Below are 13707 nucleotides of genomic sequence, written 5' to 3'. Positions count from 1 at the left end.
TACAAACACGAGCAGTGAGAACTCGGCCTAACAGTCTCTCTCCGTCCTCAGACAAAAATAAATTACTCGGCTTTTGTTCCTTTTCAGTCTCTGGAGCAAAAAAAGGACGGGCGTTAAACAGTAACGCCACACGCGCATAACGCATGTTAAGGAAGATCCAGCGCAAGGGGCCTAAGAAGCAACGTGAAAGGAAGGAAGACCCACCGTTGGAAAAATATTAAGTACTAACGTCGTTAGAAGAACAGAGAGCACTTCTCGCGCTTTCGCTCTTTGCTCCCCGAGAGGCGAGGAGCGCGAATTATTGCTGTGCGCGCATATGCGCCGCCGTGCTCCGTTCCCGCTCCTCGTCGTCGTTGTTTTCCGGAGGACGGCACAAGAGTTTACGGGCGCGCAACCTTTCTTTGGCTTTTCGTGCAGGCGCAACTGCACCGCGGCTGACCACGAGACTCGTTCAAAAGCGTCGGCACGGGCGGTGTGGTACCGAGTGAGCAAGTGTTTCCTCCGGGTAATTCATTTGATCGGGAATCCACAAAACCGCAGTGCAGCGCTGCGGGATCCGCGTCAAGAAAGAAAAAACAATATCGATGAGAGGAAAAGAAATACAATTTTTAAGAAAAGAGACGGAAGAGCGATGGCCGCTGCGCGATATGCGGAACTTGCAGGATGCCCGGCCGTGTTTCCATTCATAATTTATCGCGTCCGGCGGGATGCGAGGGAGAGAGCGCAACTTTTGCGGGCGTTGCCGTCGAGAAGAGTATAGCGTTCGCGAACCTTTTTGATCGCGTAAGCGCGGCCGACTTGCGCTGATTGCAGGCCGCCACGGGCGCGTGCCAAACAGCGGCAGCGCGAAGAGAAGGCAAAGAAAAATGGAACGATACCGGTGCGGCTGCGCCCGCTGCGGTAGCGTGTTGCTTTGTGACAAACAACGGAGGTATTCTTGCGGTCACGCCATGCCTAAGTAATAGGTAAACGGCCAGGAAATCACGTGCACGAAAAGTAAATGCTTGCGACCCTCGACGCACTTTTGCGCGTTTGTTGTAACCGGGTAAAAGCGCTCTCGTGCAAGCGCCAGTCACGAGAGGGGACGCGACGGAGCCGATCCGAGTCAGCCTAGTCTGCTCCGGCTCTCTTTGATGAAAATATCCACGCTGCTTTCTCTTGTCTGCCGGTTCCCGGGTTCCTTCCTTTCTCGCGGATGTTTGCACACACAGCGTGCTTAATATTTTTATTTATAACTAGCGACCTATACATCGGTACAATTTCTTCTAAAGCGCGAAAATACTGCTAAATGCTGAAGTGTGCGCCAAGTTAGTATTATATTGCGATCGTGTGTTGCACGCCGTTTCGCACTTGAAGACGCTTGCACCGTCGGCGAGACTGCTTTTCCTGTGCAATAGACCGTCTTGTGTTCTGTGTGATGAAGTCACGTTCCAGCGGAGTTCCTTGCCCGTTGGGATGGGCAGGCTCATAAGCGCTAGTCTAGCTCACTCGACTGTTGCCTATATATCCCCCGCGTGACTTGCATCATTTCGCTGCCGCCACGTGTTTGCACTGATTGGCTCGCTTTCACAGTTTTTGGATCGTTCGAAGAATGCACGGCGTCGCCTGCGCGAGGGCGTACGCCCAGAAGATTCTATTGCCGGCGATACGGGGCTCCCTTGCTCCAATGGATTGAGGCATCGGCAAAAGCAACAGTAACGCGCCAAGGGCCCCAGGGTTCTTTCACAACATGTGAGCGTGCCTGCGCATGTGCTGCGTGACGACACCGCCTTGCGCCACGCAGTGTCTTTCTGTGCCAACTGCACGATCGCAGAGTGGTTTATGGCCCGTGGGTGAATTTGCCGATGGTCTGACGCGGCCCACGCTCCCTACACCAAGAAGCTCAGATGACGTGACACTTTGGGTGCATTATTTCGCTACCCCACAGTCACCGCCTTCTTTAAGGACTTGGAAGAGGGCATTCATTGAGAGGGGCCTGAAGAAGCATAGGTGTCTGCCTGTCAGTCTCATGCTGTCGTTATTTCATAGTGAGTCTTTCTATAATATACACATTAGTCAAAACTGACAGTAACTTTAGTATACGCCAAAGAGCGTGAAGGCGAAAGCCTGCGCGCTAGAGAGACATTCATTAAAGTAACTGGCGTTCTCATTCGAATGCATTGTTATTTATTACATTTTTCCTATCGAAGATTGCTGGTTCGAGTGCCTTAATTATCTGTCTAATTTAACTTCTTCTTAATTAACATCAAAGGTTGGGAGTGCGACTCCCACCAGCGGCCGTGGATTCGAGTGCCATAAATAACTATGTTCATTAACAATGCTTTAACTAACTTCGTCTTAGCACCAACCCTGGTGGGTTCGACTTCCACGTAAGCTCCAGGGTTCGACTCCCACCGAAGATCGTGGGTTCGAGTGGCTGAATTAACTCTACCTTAATTACCTTTTCTCTTCTTTTCTTTTTCTTTTTTTTTTTTTGGCATGACGAGCGGCCTCGGAGCCAGCTGTGAAAGACGACGGCGACGACGAACGCGCGAGCAGTGGCACGAGCGCGTGTCCGCGCGAGGCGAGCTCACATGTCTTTCTGTACCGCACGCCGAGTTTTTCGGACCATCGGGGGCATGGGCCACCTAAGGCTTTCGCTTTAAAAACCTGTGTCAGGCTCCCTGTATCGGCAGCCCAGTAAACTTCGTCGTTATGAATGCCTTCACTTCATCAATGACCGACAGTTAGGCAGCCGCTTTCGAACATATGCGAGGCCTGCGTGAGCGAGCGGGGCTGCTCTAAAGACTGCGAAACGGGCGTTTGCGATGATTACCTCCCGTGTTTATACATAGCCTGCGATGCCCGTGATAAACGAGATTTACTGCAGAATGGTTGCTTGCTGGGCTAGTTGGTTCATTGCAGCTTATGTAACAGCGTGAAACGTAAGGAAGGGGTGACGACAGAGTGAAAAGAGCGCTCTTTTCACTCGGTCTCTATCACCGTCCCTTCCCTATGTTTCGTGCTGTTACATAAGTTCAGTTTTACTGGTCGTGAGAGAATCAGGCGTCTTCCTTTTTCGTGGGCTGCGCACAACTAGAAGCGGCAGCCAATATGCGCCTGTGCATTTAATACAGAGCGGCCATTGCGAGTGAAGGTGGTGGCACGTCAGGCCACCGGAAAGCCGGGTGGAGAAACGAGAAAATGTTTGAGCCGAGTTGTCACCCAGTAGAAAGAAAACCGTCAGTACGAGTACCCTTACCGAGTCATCCGCGCTGTGTGCTGCTGCAATATTTGTCTGCGTTCGCGCTACCCACTCTGCTATATGCTGCGTTTGCCCCATTACCCCCTTCACCACTTGGACATTTTTCGAGCCCACGCAGTGGGAAATCAAATGCCCGGCACACGGGCGTGTTTGCATTTCGCCCCCATCGAAATGCGGCCGTCGCGACGGAAATTCGATTCTATGCCCTCGGGCTTAGCGCACAATGCCAAATTCACTACACCGCGACGGCAGGTAATGTCGAGGCCTGAGAAAGAATGTATCTCTAAAATATTTTAGCAAGAGGCACATCAAGTAGCCAGGCGCTCAGTTTTCCTGCTGGTGAATTTCGCGACTATGTTTGACAATGTTTTCTTTGTCCCCCCATCCCCTTACTCTCTTCCATTAAGCCTTATCATACTTACGCCTACGCCTGCAATAGCATGCCGATCCTGCAGCTAGGCTGTAGCCTCTCCCCCAGTAGGAGTTAATATTACACCACTTAAGTGAACATTAAACGTTCATATGTCCCTCTTAAAGACACACACTTCAGGCTTATGATAACAAGCGACCGCAGAGCCTAATACTCTGTGTTCTGCATACAAGCAGTGGTAACCAGCTATTGCGTTGGGTCATAGAAGAAAGTCGGGTAACTGTGCTATGACACTTGCTCGCCTAGCGATCAAACGTTGAAGAGAGGTCGCCCCGAAAAGGCTGGCGGCTGCACGTCGTGCTCTGCGGGAGCACGGATCACCAAATGCCCATCGTTGATGACATAAGTCACTGACTGAGATGCCGTGAAGCAAGTGACCGTCGTGTGCGACGTGGGAAACACAACGACTTGGCGAACCACAACGACATGTATTTCGTCCCACGCTTTGGGAAATAATATCTCGACACTGACGTAATCCTGGAAATTCATTTCAAGTGGATGCCTTTTGCAAGCTCACCGGCTGTACAATTCGTAAAGGCAATATGTGCCGTAAGGTAACTGACTAAAAGGTTAGTAAGTGCATTTTTGCTAATTAGTTGAGTATGAATTTGGACTTCTCGTGCTAGTAACGTCCGCCTCTTCAAATAATCCAGCTTAAGGACAAAAATTATGGTGCTTTAAATATCCCGGGAAACTTAAAAATGCTCACCTGGTATGTAAACGCCCATTTGCATAGATCGAGGGGCACGTTAACGAACCCCAGATGGTAAAAAATAGTCGAAAATCCCTCATTACGGCATCCCTCATAAACCACTGTGCAGTTTGAAGACGTTAAACTCTACAACCTCGTTTTTAGGTGGTTCTTTCACACACATGCGCGCGCGCACACAAAAACACAAACGCTCACAAGCAAACTTCCTTCTTTACCGGTTCGTCAGGGCATTGAATAACAATCCCAGCCTTTGTAAATGGCATTAAATCGCATTTCTCGTTTAACCAGATTAAAGGTGAATGCTCGCGAAAACGGAGAACGACCGCTCATAACAAGGGTGAGGGGATGAGCTTCGTTTCATGCCCTGGAGAGCAGTTAATTTTATACGCTATGCGCTCACCAGGTTCGTTCGCAGATACTTGCTTAAAATTTCCTACGAAAGAAAAATTTTTTTTTCTGCAACAATCCTTTTCATGGCACTGACAGACATGCTTTATATTTCTTTCCTGTTTTGTTCCGACTAACTCGAAAAAAATGGATGCGAACTGGTGTACACTGCTACTTTCTTTTCCCAGAACATGTTTAACCCGGCCTATTCATACTTAGTTAGCCTGCGGGCAGGTTCTCTGGACGGGTACATTGAAAAATTATGTACGTCTAACCACAAAGGGCCACAAATTAATAAGAAGGTACACAAAAGAGCGTCGCTTTAAGAGAACAAGGCTGTACCACCATAACTCCCCCTTTAAGTACTAAAAGAGTACCTCGCACACGAACGAAAAGCAAACGCGCTGAAGAGCCCCGCAGTGGTCCGGCACCCGGTGAAGAAGTACGTGTATTTCAAAGGAAGCATTTTATAATTAAAGGCTGCAGATCACAGTGTCGATTTCTTTTTACACTACCTCACTTTCAAGCGAATGCCTGCGACCCCAAAGCACAGAGTCTACTAGCACCATCTGACCTAAGATCAGCTGCTATTTGCAGAAATAACCGCACGTCGACGGCAACGCGACCCACACGCGTTTATGTATTACTTCTATACTTTTGCGTCTGTGCATGAGCACATTATCACAGACGAAAACAAAGCAAAATAAAGTGAAGAAGTGGCTGTCACACTGCTCAGATTTCGACCATGACATTTCATCGTATTTGGCGTATGCGCTATTTTCGCGTTTCTTTCACTTGTGCTCGCGTAGCTGTGTTGTCGTCGTCGTCATGCGCTGTACCGTCGTCCGCTTCTCTTTCCACTGGACTCTAATTAGAGGACCGCCTTCCTCCCGACGGGCTCCCCACGACATGGATGCCCCCGCCTTCCCCCGCCCGGCCTCCCCGTCGTCACTGTGTTTACGATCGTCGGTCACTGCCTCCGAGGGGACGCGCGAGAAGACAGTGGCATCGTGGGAAGCCGCAGCAGGGAGTGCGCTGCCATCCATTGTGCCCGCGCGTTTGTGCCCCGTGTCGAGGTTATTGCGTTACCTCTGACCTAAAAGAAGCCGCGGTCTAGTTACATGCACGTCAAGCGAACGGGAGACCCCTTACGGGACAATACAGTGGCTTCAGGCGTGTCTTCCGGCACAAAATTGTAGAACCGTTGAAAGCTGCAGTGGATGGCGTCGTGCAAGTTACATAGCATGGCGTTCTGCAGCATGTGGGGGCTTCATTTCATTTAACGCATACATCAGTGTGACATGCGGGTCTCTCTCTCTCTCTCTCTCTCTCTCTCTCTCTCTCTTTCTGTGTGTGTGTGTGTGTGTGTGTGTGTGTGTGTGTGTGTGTGTGTGTGTGTGTGTGTGTGTGTGTGTGTGTGTGTGTGTGTGTGTGTGTGTGTGTGTGTGTGTGTGTGTGTGTGTGTGTGTGTGTGTGTGTGTGTGTGTGTGTGTGTGTGTGTGTGTGTGTGTGTGTGTGTGTGTGTGTGTGTGTGTGTGTGTGTGTGTGTGTGTGTGTGTGTGTGTGTGTGTGTGTGTGTGTGTGTGTGTGTGTGTGTGTGTGTGTGTGTGTGTGTGTGTGTGTGTGTGTGTGTGTGTGTGTGTGTGTGTGTGTGTGTGTGTGCGCGCGTGTGTGTGTCGGAGTCAGTTACTTAACTGTGTCAAAACACTATTTCTCTAAGTACTCACATTCCTTCAAAAGTTCAGCAGATGTGAATGACAAGAACTAGCGGTAGTATTGCGCAAGTTTCTTTTTTGCATGTCATGCTGTAGGTACGCACACTTTGTTCAGCGCTAACACGCAATATTTTCATCACGTCGCAGTTCCTTATTCGTTTGTTTTATTTGCATCCTATAAGCCGGCGGCCTCAATCTCTCCTGATTAAATAAAAGGCGGCTTTTTTTATGACAAAGGCAGCCTTTTGTGCAAGTTTATGATAAGAAGAACATCCGCTCCATTTTCGCAAGTCGTTCTTAAGCCCCCCCCCCCCCCCCCCCCTTTCTTCTTTTTTTCAGCGCTCCACAAATGAATCGCGCAGCGACGTGATCATGAGGACAGTGGTCCGCCTGCGTAAGCAGTGTCCCGCAAATATTTTCTCGGGCAGTCGTGCCGCTCATTTCACAGCGTATCGATCACTGACGGGAAAGACTGGGGAGGGGCGAATATACTTCACTTATACACGCGGGTAAGAAATGAGGAAGTTACCTAAGGGTACTTGTCACCGCGGTGAAATAAAAACTGCCGATACAGCCAGATATCACGCAAACCGAAGCAGTGAATCGATGACCCCTCAGCTGTACACGAGAACTTTATTTATTTATTTCAGCATATTGGCAGCCCCGAAGTGCTATTGCAGGTGCGCATGGGGAGAACAAGATTGCCCTTCAGTGGTTAACAAAACACAAGAGTAATTCAGCCGGCGCCAATGATCAGACATGACCGGGTACAGCATTCCGCAGTGCGGACAACAGAAAAGCTGTGTTCAAACGGTTTGGCGCGATTATGAAAAGGAGACAAATTCAGCGCGTGATGGTGTCTAGTTGATGTAGGTCTAGCGAATGTGATGCAGCTGCTCAGTAGAGGAAATCGTGGAAAGTTAATCAGAGTATGGAAAAACATTAACGAATTCAATGTGGCGACGGGAAGAGAAAGTGGAAAGCTAAAGATTGCGAAGATGAGAACTATAGGTGAAAAATACCTGTCGTAGCAACGATAAATGAAGCGCACGGCTTTCTTCTTGACAGACTCAAATTTGTCGACATCAGATTTATTTTGTGTGCGTGTGTCGGTTCTGTACGACCGAGCTGTACTCGGGCACTGTACGAACTAATGTTTTATAAGCGAGTGGCCTTGTGACTATTGTAGCAACACAGCACTGATTTATTATAATTGCCCCCTCACTCGTTGAGTTACGCGTCATGCCTGAGCGGAGCTACATCGCACAGGGGAGTTAGTAGTCGACAAGCTGTGCACGTAGAGACAAACTAAATCCCAAATTTACTGTCACTTACCAAACCTTATGCGACGCGGGGACTGAGTGATTATCCGCGTCGTGAGTCAACATTATTTACGAAGCACATTCACAGCATTAATGAACGGGCGCGCTCTTTTTGACGTAGCAACACGCTTGATGAGTGCACGAAGCACCCTGTTTAGGAATTACCCCCCATGCGGTATGTTCATACCGCTGGCTTAGGGCTTCGCGGTCGGCTTATAGAGACGGAAGTTGCGCTGACCCAATACAGAGTCGCTGCCGCACATTGCGCCGTTTCTCGGGACGTCGGCAGTGCGAGACTCACCGGTATCCTGGAGTAGGAAGTGAGCCACACGTATCCTTTGCCGTCGTGCGGCCCACCGGGCGCCTGCTGAGGCTGAGGAAAGAACTCCACGCTGGGAACGTTTTGGTCGTGGTCACCACCGCTGCTGCCGCTGTCAAAGTTTTCGCCGGCACCGCGGGCACGGGCCGCCGCCGCTTCTTTTCTGCCGCGTCGATGAGCACTCCGCCGCTGGCGAGAGATCGCTCCCTCGGAGGACCCGTGCAAGTCACCCGTCGTAAGCTCACTCGGAACCCCGGTCCTGCCGCCTCCGCGGGCAAAATCACCGCCGGAATCGCCACTAGGAGCCACCAGGCTGCGCAAGACGCTCACGTCGCCGGACAGCTTGTAGGTGACGTAAAAGTCGGCCGCGAGCCCCACGTAGACGAGCGCCAGGGCCCCGTACAGCGCCGCGCACGCGCCTCCGCCGCCCGAACTGGAAGCCGACATGGTCACGCACGTTGCGCCGCAACGCCCGAGCGCGTCCGCCGCGTTGTGCGCCCGCTCGACGCGCGGCACCGAGCTCGAAACTGAACGCGCGCGAGAGTCAGCCACCGGCTCAACCACGTGTTTCGTTTCGGGGGATTGGCAAGGAGCGCCGCCGCTCCCTCAACATCAATCCGGCTGCTGGGAAAAGAAGAACGGCGAGAGAGCCGGGGAAACGGGAGGGGCTGAACTTGTTCCCCGCGCATGCGCCGAGCTCGGAGTACGATGGGGAGTCGACGGTGCCGGGCCTGGCCGACTCGCCGGCACGGCTCCGGCCTTTCTCGCATGCCGGTACGCGCCCGCCAGTGGTGGGGGACTCGTACGCGAGCCGTCGCTTCGTGGACGCGTAAGATGCTTTTGCTTCTGCATGGAAGTGGGTGAAGACTGATACGCCTCGGTAATGCGTTTTGAAACGAAGTTTTATTGGCGAACCTTGCCGGCCTTGTCTTTCCGAAGCCGCGTCCGTCACGATGCGTGGCGCGTGCGAGCAAGCCAGTCACCGTCAGGCGAAAGGCGCAAGAACGAAGTGGGCCAGTCCCGTATGTCGCCCCACTGTTGTCGTTGCATGCACCTCTTCTCGCCTCGACAAACATCAAACCGTGCGTTCCCGTGAACTACTGTTTGCATTTCGGGGCATTGCTTGCGAAGCGTGTGAGCGGTGTATGGTGCACAAACATAAATATTGGATGATATAAAGGTTGTGACCTATGCGGCGCACAAATATAAGCATTGCACGAAATTACACGTTGCATAAGATGACTATAAAGACACTTGTACTTGTTTCCAAACAATTTCATTTTGCATTTCTTGCAAATGTATTTTGCTTTAATAGACTTTAGCGCAAAGAAACGCACGACACGAGAGAAGGCACAGAGGACACAGCACTATGTCCTGTGTGCTTTCTCTCGTGTCGGGCGTTTCTTCCCGCTAAAAACTATTAACATGCAATACCAACTAGCCCGCCAATCTGTTTTGCATTTTGATTGCTTTTTATCATTTTATCAACTGCTCCACGATAGCTTCACTTCATATCGGTTTCACGATGCGCATTAAATCTGCATAATTTGCCCCCCCCCCCCCCCTCTTTTTTTCGCCCAGAATTTACCTGTCACTGCCGTTCCCTAGAATCATTCGTTTTCACGCAAATACACATTTCAAGATTTCGTACCCCCTATACTGGTATAGTATCCGAAAGAATACTTCCACCCAAGTTGATACTTAGTGAACACTGCAATTTGCCCTTCACTCCCGAAACTTAGACACAGGTGATAGAGTTTCTCAGCGTCGCTGTAAATTATTTTCCTAGTTTCTAATCTCGAAAATGACTAGATACAGTGAGCGCAATCAGACGGATTCGATTTTTCTTGCTTCCGTCTAATTCATAATACTTCAGATCAAATCGTGCCTCGACGAGATGTTCGATTCGCGATGTTGTTGAAGAACATAAAGCATTATTTCCAAGATTTTAATTACGCACAGTGGATGTTAGTTGTCCTCCTTGGATGTTAAAAAGTCCTAAAGTAGAATTACCGGTCGATGGGATTATATCTAAGACAGACATGTTCATGGTAGCCGCAGAGCAGCTGGCACTATTCCCACTTTACTCATTATATCCGCAGTACAGCCACCTGTTCAGGTCATAAATCCAGTACATCCAGACACTTCCTGTCATAAAAATTCTTAGGCTTCAGCATTCGTTATACTATGTTTGCCGCGAGAGCAAACATCTAAATTATCTCAAGAGACATCTTCCACCGTGGCAGAACTGTTTGCAATCCTCTGTGCTTTGCGTTTCATAACATCAGTAAAATATGCGCTAAAATTGGTTAGGTTTAGTGATTCGCAAGCCGCTCTCGCATTGCAAGAGTGGCTTGCGAAGCGATACCAAAAATGGTATCGCTTCGCAAAATACCAGAAATGCTACTGCAAAGCGATAACAAAAATTCTTTGAACACTTCGCTATTGTATGAGACGCTCAAAGAACACATAGAAGCAAGCGCAATGAATAACTTGATTGCATTTTACTGAATACACGGATACTGCAGTATTCCTGGCAACAGTGCAGCGGACGCAGCTGCGAATCGGGCGTACATAAATGCAGAGGCAATTAGTCTTCCTATTTTACGCAGTGAAATCCGTCTGCTCCTGAGACAGATATCCTGTCGCCTCAGCAAAACTGCCTGGTTTGATCAGCAATCTAGGGACTCGGAGTTATGCTTTATAGACCCATGTATAAACTTATAAATTCCGTCAAATCTGAGAGAAAACAGAAAATTCGAGAGATTAGTACGCCGCCTGCGGCTTGATACTTTTATACAGGTTAAAACGTGGCTCTAGTCCACAGTGTTCTTGTGGCCATCCAGACGAAGATGTGCATCATCTCCTTCTCGAGTGCATTAATTACGATCCACAACGAAGGGTATTGCAAGCAAATTTGTTGCTTTTAGATAGAAGACCATTCACTCTAAAAAAAATATACTTGGTCCATGGCCTACAGTGGGTCTTCTGAAAAGTTCACTTCTTGTTTGGAAAAAGTTTTTCGCAGAAACAAACATTCTGCGGAAATATTAAATTTCATATTATCCTAATACTAGGCTACATGGGTTATATAAATGTGTTCAAAATTGATTTATGTGGTGACCATGTTTTTTACGCTATGTGTAACTACTTGTACTCTGTATTTTGCAGTGTAATTACTTGTGTTCTTTGTTTTGGCCATTCAATATATTTGTCTTTGCATATGCGTACTGAACTCACGCACAGAAATTTGTGATTCATGTACTGTTGAACTTTGTTGTTTTTACACATCTGGAGCGGAATTCACTAAGCTGCGCTGTTCGTGCGCAATTCCTTTAAAGAATTAATTAAATTTGGAGTTTTACGTATCTGGAGTTTGAGTGTGTATTTTACGTATTTGGAGTTTTACATCGTAGTGGGGGACTCCGGAAATTCGGACCACCTGGGGTTCTTTGACGTGCACCTAAATCTAAGTACACGGGTGTTTTCGCATTTCGCCCGCATCGAAATGCGGCCGCCATGGCCAGGGTTCGATCCCGCGTCCTCGTGCTTAGCAGCCCAACACCATAGCCACTAAGCAACCACGGCGGGTACGCTAATTCTTAGTCAAAAAGTTCTTACGCTGAGATAAGGGTGCAACCGAAGTGGCAGCGCATTTAGGTTCCGTCTTATGAGAGCGAGGAAGAAGCAAAGCTCGCACTAAATGACAAGAAATGAAAAAGATGCGGTCAACTTATAGCATGATAGCAGATCATGCGTATGTAGCTGAGGCTACTGCGCACCCTCTACATCCCCCGCCCCAGTGCAGGGTAGCAATCCGGAAACTCGGCTCTGGTTAACCTCCCTGCCTTTCCTCTCTCTCTCTCTCTCTCACTGGGCACCCTTGTTCGACAGCTTCCTTTTACGGACGTCTGCTTCAGCGCCGCCAAGCGCAACCGCGCTCGCCCTTTTACCGGGCCGCCGTCAAAAGGACTGCAGTGGAAGTGTTACGCATTCTTCCCACATTTCTGCAGGAGATAAGACTTATGGACACATGGTGACATAACTGGCGCAGAACGAGACGCTCAGTAGAAGCAGATCTGCCAGGCTATAGCCCCGCCTGTATACATCACCTCCACCACCATATTAAAGAGCGACGAAATGTTTTTATTTCGATACTAATTACGGAAATGAAAAAAATAGCTCCATAATATGTATTTCGTACGGCCTCAAGGCAAGCGGCCCAGCGCCCTCACGTTCATCGGCATGGTGTGTGATGGCGCTGCACACGGTTGCAGGCGCGTTTCTAATGCCGCGCATAGGCTCAATATCAGCTCCCTCGGCAGCCGGTGCCCGCCAAGGTGCTGGTCGATGATGTCGTCGACCGCCAACCGAAGACGAAACGCGTGCTCCCTTCGCATATTATCACGGTCGCGGACACGGAGAGCTATGAAAACAGCCCTAAGAAGAAATGCATAAAGAAGCCGTGGCTACCGACACTCCAAAATTATGACAGAAACATCAGTTCGTAACATCACACCTGCAAGTTTCGCTGTCTGTCACAGTCAAACATCGTATTAGCGTTCATCGCTTCTTCTAAGCTTCTGCTCAGCTGATAAAACGCGATGATGCGTTTCACCAGATCAAGTCTTTGTTTTGCGGCTTCAGGCGGCCGCATTACGGCAAAGGCAAAATGCACAAAGGCGCGTATACACGAATTTTGGAGACTGGTAATAAATCATAGGTTGGGCGATGTCAGGGCCTGGAGTCCCTAATTACGGTGTCTGTCGTAGCGCAAGTGGCTTCTCATAAAAGTCAACGCTAATCAGTTAACATCACCACGATGCTCAGCGCGGACGTTAATTGCCATAAGTTTACCAGCCTCATAAGAACACACACTCAATTGCACGTCGGAATACTGCGCAGCACCATACACGAAGCACATAGCGGTTCAACATTCTTGCTGGTTTCCGTTCAAATCGGTTCAAGTCGTTGATCTTGCGACGGAATTTGTTCAGAACAGTCAGCGCACATATAGTTCGATGCCAAGTTGGGGGTCGCGGTATTGAAGCGGCGCCCGACACCGGTCTGTAAACGTGCGAACGCGGCCTGGCAGTACGAAGCGAACTGCGGCTGAAGAGCAACAGGCCGTTAAAATTACGGACAGAGTTTAGATGTTGTAAAACGTCATCAGAGTACGTCTAAGTTCACTGCAGGACAAAGGCCTCTCCCAGCAATCTCAATAGAGATAATAATTATAGTTACATCTGACCTGAGCTATATAGGCCTGCAAATTTCCTGATTTCATTACACCACCTAATTTTCTGCTGACTTCGACAGCACTTCTTTTCCTCTAGCACCCACTCTTTGCCTGTATTTCTATTAGACCACCGATCATCTGCCCAATGAATTACGAGGCATGCTCAGCTCCTATTTTTCTTCTTAATTTCAACTATACCACTATCCCCGTTTGCTCTCTGATTCACACCGCTGTTCTCCTCTCTCTTAGCGCTAGGCCTTACATTTTTCGTTTCATCGATTGTTTGAACGGTCCTTAACTTATTCTCAAGCTTCATTGTTAACTTCCAAGTTTCTGCCC

At 49.1% G+C, this 13707-nt stretch overlaps 1 protein-coding gene across 1 annotated transcript in view; it reads right to left on the bottom strand.

The window, feature by feature from the left end:
- The window catches only part of LOC126520045 (uncharacterized), a 183606-nt gene extending 174954 nt beyond the window's left edge, over positions 1 to 8652 (bottom strand). The window contains exon 1 of the mRNA XM_050169216.2: positions 8112 to 8652. Within this exon, the coding sequence (XP_050025173.1) occupies positions 8112 to 8576 (465 nt within the window). The 5' untranslated portion in view covers positions 8577 to 8652. The remainder of the gene's footprint in view (positions 1 to 8111) is intronic.
- Between the last annotated feature and the right edge of the window lie 5055 nt (positions 8653 to 13707).

Source organism: Dermacentor andersoni, chromosome 3, assembly GCF_023375885.2.
Source record: "Dermacentor andersoni chromosome 3, qqDerAnde1_hic_scaffold, whole genome shotgun sequence".
Classification (NCBI taxonomy): Eukaryota; Metazoa; Arthropoda; class Arachnida; order Ixodida; family Ixodidae; genus Dermacentor; species Dermacentor andersoni.
Note: the sequence above shows the minus strand (reverse complement) of the source record. Positions and strands in the feature narration are given on the sequence as shown.